Raw genomic sequence first — 10,730 nt, 5'->3', positions numbered from 1 at the left:
CTGATAACTGTGTGTTCTGTTAGCTAGGCTGCTGCGGAAGCGTTAGTTATGACACTGTTACTAGGAGCGAACCTTTGTTAACGTTTCAGCCTTTTCTTTTGAACTATTCTTTTCCCTTTAATAGTTCGAGGACCTGAAACCACAGGAGGTCAGGACTAAAGGTAATTGACATTCCACGTTGTGTAAGCTTGGATGTTTTAGACTACACTACACTATTGTGCTAGTCCTGCAATATGAAGCCTTTAACTTTAACATATAAGACGTTATGAAACAAATGAACAAAGTGTGTGAAATATATCAAACCAACATCTTGTGAAATAATAGAAGAAATGATAAAAAGTCAATTTATTATGACATTTTTGTGTAATAATTCCGCTGATTATAATAAAGCCTGGTCCACACAGCATGCGTGAGCAGTGCGTGACAGCTGCCTCGCTCTGTGGGGTCCTAACTGAGCTAAGTGAATTCTATTTAAGCTGCAGGAGTGGTGTTTTTTTGGATAGCATTGAGTTAACCATGAAGATAACCTGCTTGGAGCAATTTGGAGATGGGCGTAAATTGCCATGACAGTGTAGCTTGGGTAAAATTATCCACCTTTTGTAGTTGTGAGCCATGTTAGAATCTGGTCAGGTACCCACAGTCACTTCCAGCTGCAGTATTATTGTTGTTTCAGTGGGTGTTCCTGCTCTGTCTTTATTTTAGAGCTATAATGTGCTGACCATAAGAGAAGCATTTGAAGGACATTCTGTTTGATCAATAAAGAGGTGAAGTGAGTTCTTCAGAAGAGGTGAGATCAAATATACACTAGCATTTTCCAGTACCACCTTTTGCTGCAGACAGTATTGTAGGGCTGTCCCTTTTTCGGAAAAAAAAAAAAATCAAGTTCAAATGAATTTGAAATGACACAATTACTTCCAATGAATTCAAACAAAAATATCAAGACACATACAACTATATGACATAACAGACTATAAGGATTAGGATAAGACATTTGCCCTTACTACACAATCGGGCCGCAAATCTTATTGGTGATAATATTTTTACAAGCTTCTGGCAAGGGGCCTGTTGAAGCTGAGTGTGCCAAATACTCCGCTTGTGTATGCTTCACTTGGGTGGCAAGCTAATGTTAGATGATTCATAGAGTTAGACAGCTTCTTTGTACAAGGTCGACGGAAGCACACTGCTTCTCTAAGCCTTTGGCGTTGCAATTGTCTACTCAAGACTTCCTTCACTCGCTAGTGTCCTCCATTTTTGTATTAGACAGTATAACATTACTAGCTTAATTTACAAGTTAATAGGGCATGCAATACCACTATTGCATGCAAGCTGATGGTGGAACACCCTCTGCTGGATGTAGGGATGTCAGGAGACCTGGTACTTCGGTACCAAGTACATGCCAAAGTTCTGAAAACGTGACAGTAGTATCAAGTAGTATCATAGAACTTTGGGTGCACCCAGATGGATACAAGTGGGGGTAGCACCTCCGTGGCTGGGAACAAAAAGAGAAAAGAAAGAGTGAAGATAAATCCTCTTTTTAATCCCAAAAGTTTAAAAAATTAACTCTGAGCTCTCCTCTTGCTGGTAAACGTCCCCAGATCAGAGCAGAATCCGGTGTGATAACTGTTTATTCCTCCAGAAGCTCTGGCTCTGCTCCCTGCCCTCTTCTGTTGAGCTTCCTTGGCTCAAGCAGCTGTCTGTCGGCCAGCAGCAGCTCTGTCTCTCTCTAGCACGAAATTGAGAATGGGGCAAATACAAAGATGCGTGTTCATGCCCCCCAATTTGCGGTATTTACAACTTTGCATTGACTTTGTAATTTTATTCACCTTTGGTGGGAACGCACCATTAGAGACACATAAAGGGAGAGAGAAATGGGCCGGGCCTGTGTGTGTGTGAGAGAGAAAGAGACACTGACCAGAGTAGGTTTGTACATGTGTGGAAAAGAGTACTGAAGGGAAAAGCAAGGTGAGCAGATTAAAATTGTTTGTGAGTTAAGTAGTGAATAATAAGACATCTATTAGGAAAGGAGCCACTGCTATTTTGTGTAATGTTTAAATGTTTTAATAGAAATGAGTGTATGTTGGAAGTTGGAGATTTATCGAAATTGGGTATTGGGGAATCGTTCGGGTATTTTTGTGTCGACTACTAAATTTCTGGTATTGGGACATCCCTGCTTGGATCACAAGGCAAACTACTTCAAACAACCCGTCGTGCTTTCATAGACTTTAAATTTTTTAATTCAAACAGCTTGTTAGAGTTTGAAAGTGAACCACGTTCAAAATACATTTATTAATTAAAAGTGACAGCTCTGCAGCACTGAATCTACAAGCTAACTCATGATTGCAGAATTTTTATGAAGTCTACACTCTGAGGTTAATTTCTCTGTTTCTGTTTTTCTCAGTTAAAACCAACAGATGCCGACTTTATTTGTGTTGGAAATCTTTCAGTCGGTTTGGTGGTCGCAGAAGGCATGGACTCACTCACACAGCAGAGAAACCACCAATGTGAACGATGTGGAAAGAGTTTCACTGACTCGGATATTTACAAGAGACACCTACGAGTCCACACCGGAGGGAAGCCATTCAAGTGTGATCACTGTGAAAAGGCTTTCACTCGCTTAAGTAGTTGCAAGAGACACCTACGAGTCCACACTGGAGAGAAGCCATTTCAGTGTGACCAATGTGGAGAGAGTTTCACTTGGTTAAGTAGTTACAAGTACCACCAGCGTGTCCATACCGGAGAGAAGCAGGTTGTTAGAGTTTGAAAGTGAACCACATTCAAACACATTTTTTTATTTTGAATAAAAAGTGACTGCTCTGCAGCATTGAATCCACAAGCTAACTCATTATTGCATTATTTTAAATATTATCTGGCCTCATTTTTTGGTATGGAAAGGAAAAAAGTTTTTAGAAACTGATGTCTGCTCAGACATGCTGACATTGACAGTGATAATAAAATAATGATTTGCTCAGTTTCAGAAGTAAACAGAAGTTACTCTTTGCCTCGTTTACTATTAATGGTAGCAGGAGAGCATTAGACAGGTGTGGGCAGGTTTTTTTTTTAAGTCTACACTCTGATCTTAATTTCTCTGTTTTTCTCAGTTGAAACCAACAGATGCAGACTGTATCACTGTCAGAAGTGTTGGAAATCTTTCAGTTGGTTTGGTCGTCAAAGAAGGCATGGACTCACTCTCACAGCAGAGAAACCAATGTGAACAATGTGGAAAGAGTTTCACTGACTCCGATATTTACAAGAGACACCTACAAGCCCACACCGAAGAGAAGCTTTTCCAGTGTGATCACTGTAAAAAGGCTTTCAGTCGCTTAAGTAATTACAAGAGGCACCTGCGAGTCCACACTGGAGAGAAGCCATTTCAGTGTGACCAGTGTGGAGCCAGTTTTGCTTGGTTAACTAGTTACAAGGACCACCAGCATGCCCACACCGGAGAGAAGCCATACCAGTGTGACCAATGTGGAAACAGCTTCACTCGCTTAAGTAGTTACAAGGACCACCAGCGTGTCCACACTGGAGAGAAACCATACCAGTGTGATCAGTGTGAAAAGGCTTTCAGTCGCCTAAGTGATTACAAGAGACACCAGCTTAACCATACTGGAGAGAAGCCACACCAGTGTGAACAATGTGGGAAGAGTTTCTCTTGTTTAGGTGATTATAAAAAACACCTGCGGATCCACACTGGTGAGAGGCCATTCCAGTGTGAACAATGTGGAAAAAGTTTCAGTTTGTTAAGTAGTTACAAGAAACATGTACGTGTCCACACTGGAGAAAAGCCGTACCGCTGTGAACAGTGTGGGAAGAGTTTTAGTAGCCTAAGTTACTACAAGAGACACTTGCGTGTGCACACTGGGGAGAAGCCTTACCAGTGTGAACAATGTGGGAAGAGGTTCGGTTTCTTAAATGACTACAAGAAACACCTGCGTGTCCACTCTGGAGAGAAACCATACCGCTGTAAACTATGTGGGAAGAGTTTTAGTTGCCCAACTTACTGCAAGACACACCTGCGTATACACACTGGGGAGAAGCCATTCCGGTGTGAACAATGTGGGAAAAGTTTCCGTGCCTCAAGTGATTACAAGGCACATCTCCGAGTCCACACTGGAGAGAAACCGTACTGGTGTTCCCGATGTAAAAGATTATTTGCTTGGCCAAGTTCGTTAAAGCTACATCGTTGTGTTGATGTAGATGAGGAGAGTTCTGACTGAGGGCAAGAGTAGTGCCTGGACAGGACTGTGTGTATGACTGATTTAATGAGAAGTAATAATAAACAGAATATTACCCCAAATTTCACTTAGTTGACACACAGAGCAGCCATCTGGGATTTTGAGGTTGGGGTTGGTGAAGTTCTTGGGACTTTCCTATTTGGAAAACTGACTTCAGGGGGTGTTCCAGTTGACGTTTTTGATCTGGGAAATGGAAATTCTGAACAGTTCAAATGGAATGCACCATAACAATGGCAGACAGCGAGGGAGATTCTGAGGGCAGGACGGTCACCTAGCTTAAGGTGGTGCTGTGATGACATCATGATCGAATACAAAGTTTCCTTTTACATTAAAAGAAAAAGAAAACCCCAAACAGCATAATATGGCCTATTTTACCATAAATGCATCTACAAAAAACAAAACAAAAAAAAACAGCCATTTTCTGTACATATATATCACCCAGAGTGTTTTTAGGGCTCAATAGGGTCTTAGCAACTTCACCATATATATACCATGGTATACAGCATGAAGTCAGAATGTTGTTGCAGTTGTTACTGACAGATTTCCTTGTGTTAGGGTAGCTGTGGCTCAGTAGGTAGAGCGTATCCTTGACTACTTGTAGGGTTGATCCCTTGATTCTGTTGTCAACATATACACTAAATCCCCAATTGCTCCTGATGGTCAGGCTAGCACGTTGCATGGTAGCCTGCTGCCATCGCAATTTACTGCAGCTCTTTGTCCATTTATTTAAACATGAATTTACTTGTCTTGTGTGTGTAAATATAGTGTGTGTATATGTATATATGTACATATATTTGAGACCTCACATTTCTCTAGCTCTGCATTCTCTCTCTCATCTCTTTTCCTGTCTGTTCCACCAGTTACATGGTGTGCATTCTCACTTGCCCCTCACATGGGAACAGCTCTGAAACCACCATTCATCCTTTGTCGCCTGTATGTGGTGTGCTGCTTCCTTACTGGGTCTGAGGCTGCCAATTTACCTTTTGTTACACTGGCGCGCACACATACACGGTATGTATGTAGTTCCACCACTTGCTAGAACTTTTCTTGTGTTTTTAGTGCTGCTAGAATATAATAAACCCTGTTATATTGTAACAAGAAGTGTTTGTGGTTGTTTTTGCTTGCTATGCCAGGAACTCTAAATTTGCCTTCACAGTTTCCCAAGCTGAAGGAGTTCATACAGTACAAAGCAGCTGTGGACAGCAGATACTGTAAGAACTACCCCCAGTCATCCATAGATCAATGCAGACTGATTTATTGACTTTCCTGCTTTAATCACATTAATGTTATTATTAGTAAATACTTCATATACAAATAGGCGAAAAAGTTATTAAAAGGAGATCAAATTTGTGACCACCACAGTAGTATCGCTCAGATAGTGTATTCATGTCCTGGTATTCTCTTTCATGTCAGTAGGTGGTATTATTTAGCGATGAAACATGGCTGGCCCGCAGCGTCTGTAGATAAATACGGCTCATTCTCAGGGAACAAAAACACAATGATTACTATATTCAGGTGATTCTACATTAATGCAGTTGTTGTTAGCATATAGCGGACTGCTAACCTGAAAGGACAGCCATTTGTAGCCTATGTAGTCTATTATTGTAGCTTGCCAAAAATTTGAGAGGACAGGAGACAGGACTGATTCTGACTGACGTCTGTGTGTTTGATGATATTATTGAGTGTATATAGTGTTTGCTGCAGTGTTTACTGCTGCTGCTCTACCCAATATGGACATTTCAATAGTTCAGTTCATTTTACGGAATACCTGGTTTTGAATATCATAATCTTAAGTTTGGTGTTTTTATACAAAACAAAGATGTTGAATTTTTATGTAATAATATTTTCCTTATAGGTAGATTTTACATTCACAAGTGTAGTTTTTTTTTTTTAAGTTGCCAAGATTTGTTGCATTTATGGATGACTTGAAAATGTTTAAATCCTTAACTATACACCTGTGGTTAAACAATCACACATTCTGTCGTGTGTCCCTTCCCCATTTATAGTTTAGGTTATGCTGTCACTAGGTTAAGATCCCAATAAGTTGACAATATGAAACAGCCAAACTGACCTGACTGAACTGACTTATTGACGTGACTACCACTATATGAGCTGCTATAAAATAGAAAATAAGACTTGTATAAGTCTATATGGCTTCCTACCTGGTAGCGGCTGGGTACCAATCAAAGTTACACAGCATTGCCAAGAAGTTTCTTTTTCCATATGGGTATTTCATAACCTTCTGGACTTTTCTATTAAGTATATTTACATACAGCTTCTGCTGGTTCTTTGACATTTTGTCAGTTAGTTTGGAGCTGTGTTCATGTTCAGGAAATTAAGCCCTGCAGTCTCCAGGCTGCTAGTTGAAGTTGTGAAAATGGGTGTGTTTTATAGGTCTTACCTATTATACCATACAACTATTAAAACAGAAACACATTTGTTGAGTAAAATATATTTGTATATTATTTTCGTACGTAATCAATCATATATCTAACAATATGGCATGCATAAACATACATCATGGTCTGCATATGTCCCTCCCGCCCCCAAAAATAAGGTATTAAAAAATTATTTTCTCGTTATTAAAGTAACACCAGTGATTGTCCGACCAATGAGATTTTGGTCGGACATGAGCATATCTACCAACCGATCACAAGCTAAATCACCAATGGTCAGCATATCCTTGCATATAAATCTTGCACTTGTTGAATATCATTTTTATGGCTTCTAACAAGGGGGCCTATCGAGACCCAGCTGCCGAATCAGTACGTCGTACGAAGTTGTACACTTGACTTTGTCCCGCTTGTCTGGACCTCTGACCCACGCCTTACTCTGGGTGACAAACTAACGTAGCTAAGTGAATCCATAATTTATGTCTCGTACCATTGACCAGACGGCTTTGGAAAAGTCACAGAATCACACTGCTTCTCTGATGTTTGACGTCACAATTTTTCAATTAGGACGTTGTCCGATCCGCTAGTGTCCTCGGAATTTTGCTAGTAATCACAAGATAACATCCTACTAATATTATACCAAAATTAAGCTCTCAATAGCGCAACTTTTTTTGGGTGGGGGGGATCTTATGGTTATGATCCAAGAAGGTGCCCCACTGTCGTTGCAGTATAACTGTAAAAGGTGTGTAAGTTCAAAAAAGACCATCTTCCAACAACTGTTTCAAATTTTAATTGAAATGACAGCCAGAGATGAAATCTTTTAGAAACGATGCGACTTGACATGGCTATACTATAATGTTCTTTCTAACGTTAAAAAAAAATGCTCATGACCTATATTATGTACTTTGTCAGACGACTGTGATCATGAATACTGTTCGATCATACTGAACAGCACCTCAGAAGCATTTCACCTCCTTCGCACTGCAGTGCCCTTGAGCAAGGCAACCAAACCCCAGAATGCTCATGGGGTGGGTGGCCTGGCTAACAGTGGCACCCATCATCACCATCTCTCTCCCTGGTTGAGTCAAAGTGCACTAGGTGTGTATTTCAGCCTGTGTGTGTGTGTGTGTGTGTGTGTGTGTGTGTGTGTGTGTGTAAGATTAAAAAAGAGTGAAAAGAAGAATTTCCGCAATAGGGGATTAATAAATTATATATCTTATCTCTTATCTTATCTTATCTTATCTTATCTTATCTTATCTTAAGCAATTCTGATGGAGTTTATATTAGGGATGCACCATAATGATCAAGGCCGATAATGGGAAAGTTCTATTATTATGATAATTGGATTATAGCCAATAAAGTATCGCTCCTTAATGCTCATTTATTTCACATTTTTAACCACATAACCTTTTAAGAAGAAATAAATTAACATTTGAAGAGTCAGAACTGTTCTTTGTTTTTGTGTGTTAATAATAGTGATGTTGAATACCAGGTAGAAGAAGTTTGTTTTTTTTAAGATATTGCTTGATCCAGTTTATTTGGAATATATTGTTAAGAGAACTGAATTCAATAAAATTAGCCCTCCACTTTCACATATAGTGGGTTTTGTTTTTCCGTAAGGTATTATTTATTTGCATTTTATCAGTAGGTTTACAAAATGACCTATCCACATAAAATGACTAGACAAGATATACCTTCCGCCCAAAGGTCTTTGCAGACCAGACTTTAGATTGTTTTGTGCAATTAATTCACACATTAATTATGTGAGTCCATGAGTATGGAGGTTGGGATTGGGACAGAGTGACAATCGTAAACATAGGGAAAAGGGTGAGGCTGCACTGAACCATGACAAATTTATCATTGAATAACCCAGAATATGATAATGGTTTCTTTTGAACACTGAAAATGATGTATTTGGATTCAAGCAAGTTGTCGCTGTTCAAGCGAGTAGTGAGGAAATATCAAATTAGAGACTTGAGATGTACTGTCAGTTTATGAGGATTGTATCTAATTCACACTCTGGAGCAGAAGGTGGCGCTAACGCACCAATAAGCTGAATGCCAACCGCTGTAAATGAAGACGAAGAAGAAAACACCTGTCACGTGACCTTCGTCTTGCAGGCTGTACCGGGGCGAAAAATGGAAGCTTAGAGAAGTGTAAAAAGGTAAATTGTAGCTCTTTTTCGTTTGTGTATAAGTTAGTACTTCATGATAGCACATCGTCTTTAAAGCTTGTCAGTCCAACTGTAAACATGCTGCAGTTTCCTTCCAGCATCTCGCTGATAACTGTAAATAACATTTAGCACATATTAGCTAGAACACTGGGCTCAGTGAGCAAGAGCACTGCTTGACATGTAATGGCAAGGGCCTGGAAACCAACCAGTGGCAGCAGTCACTTAATTGTCAGCTGACAAAACCAATAGCAATATTGGCCTCCAGGGCAAAAGCCATGGTAACTTTCCTGGTTGACAAATAATTGCTTGCTTGCACATGATGTCACATCACTGCATTCCTGTGGCGCAAACTGCAGATGGAGAGCAGGAGTTCATTTTTACATTGGGAGCACTATCACAAACTTTCCAAATGCCTGTTTTGATATGATAAAGCTGAGAAACAACAAGCCTTTATGGACCAGAACATTTTCCATGAGAATAAACTAATATACATTTGAATATATTTATTGTGACTATCTTTGATCCAGTTCTTACAAAAACAAAATATGATCACACTTAAGACTTATTCCCTCTCCGGAGCGCTGTCATTGCCCTCCATCATGTCTGGGAGACAGGGTTTACCGTGAGTTCTTCAAAGTGCTGTAATCAAAGACAGTTGCTTTTACCACCTACAGTATTACTGTTTCAGTGGGTGTTCCTGCTCTGACCAGTCTGTCTTTATTTCACAGCTGTAATGTGCAGACTAGAAGAGAAGGATTTGAAGGACATTCTGTTTGACCAATAAGGAGCTGAAATGAGTTCTTCAGAAGAGGTGAGTAGGGCAGTTCCATATTTTCCTGTAGACAGCACTGAATCCACAAGCTACTTTGTCAGATCACTTTGTGATCAAACATATTATGATCTGATCAGTATCTGAACACAGCAGCTCAGGAATTTGCCCTGTTGACTAATAATGTTAGCATTAGGGTGTAAAATAAACACATTTGCTTCAAATAGCAGAGCGAATTCTTAGTGTGGAGTTCAACTTTAGTGAACTTTTTTAATTTAGTCTTGTCACTCGCCTGAATTTGTTTATGTATTACCGTGCCCTTGAAGGTCATAAAGGTGTGGGACCAGAGGTTTCTGAAGTTGTCCAACATGGAGTATACTATATATGGCTATTGAATTGCTATCAGCATTTTTATGAAGTCCTACATTCTGATCTTAATTTCTCTGTTTCTGTTTTTGTCAGTTGAAACCAACAGATGCAGACTGTTTTGCTGTCGGGAGTGTTGGAAATCTTTCAGTTGGTTTTGTGGTCGAAGAAGGCATGGACTCACTCTCACAGCAGAGAAACTACCAATGTGACCAAAGTGAAAAGAATTTCACAGACTCTGAGATTTACAAGACACACTTGCACATCCACACCAGAGAGAAGCCATACCAGTGTGACCAATGCGAAAAGAGTTTCAGTTACTTATGTCATTACAAGACACACCTACGCATTCACACCGGAGAGAAGCCATACCAGTGTGACCAATGTGGACACAGTTTCAGGCTGTTAAGAAGTTACAAGGAACATCAGCATGTCCATACCGAAGAGAAGCCATACCAGTGTGATCAGTGTGAAAAGGCTTTCAGTCGCCTAAGTAATTACAAGACACACCTCCAAGTCCACACTGCAGAGAAGCCACATCGGTGTGAACAATGTGGGAAGAGCTTCCGTTTCTTAACTTCCTACAAAAGACACCAGCGTGTCCACACTGAAGAAAAGCAATACCAGTGTGATCAATGTGGGAAGGGTTTCCGTTTCTTAAGTGATTACAAGACACACCTGCGAGTCCACACTGGAGAGAAACCATACCGCTGTGAACAGTGTGGGAAAAGTTTCCGCTTTTTGAGTGATTACAAGAAACACTTGCGTATCCACACTGGAGAGAAGCCATACCA

General features: G+C 40.1%; 1 protein-coding gene and 1 long non-coding RNA gene across 2 annotated transcripts in view; both read left to right on the top strand.

The window, feature by feature from the left end:
* LOC118321239 overlaps window positions 1-816 on the top strand; it is a 1,383-nt gene extending 567 nt beyond the window's left edge. The window contains exons 2-3 of the long non-coding RNA XR_004796400.1: window positions 125-161; window positions 703-816. This is a non-coding gene — a long non-coding RNA (uncharacterized LOC118321239). The remainder of the gene's footprint in view (window positions 1-124; window positions 162-702) is intronic.
* A 1,369-nt stretch (window positions 817-2,185) lies between these two features.
* LOC118324087 (zinc finger protein 883-like) lies at window positions 2,186-10,728 on the top strand (the record flags this gene model as incomplete). Its single annotated transcript, XM_035656230.1, has 3 exons — window positions 2,186-2,746; window positions 3,099-4,179; window positions 10,193-10,728. Coding segments are annotated over exons 1-3 (1,896 nt in total), but the record flags the coding sequence as incomplete, so codon positions are not given.
* Window positions 10,729-10,730: the final 2 nt, after the last annotated feature.

The sequence above is a fragment of the Morone saxatilis genome, unplaced genomic scaffold (assembly GCF_004916995.1).
Source record: "Morone saxatilis isolate NCDOM2014 unplaced genomic scaffold, NCSU_SB_2.0 Contig0, whole genome shotgun sequence".
Taxonomy (NCBI): Eukaryota; Metazoa; Chordata; class Actinopteri; family Moronidae; genus Morone; species Morone saxatilis.
This window is presented reverse-complemented; position numbering and strand designations above follow the sequence as displayed.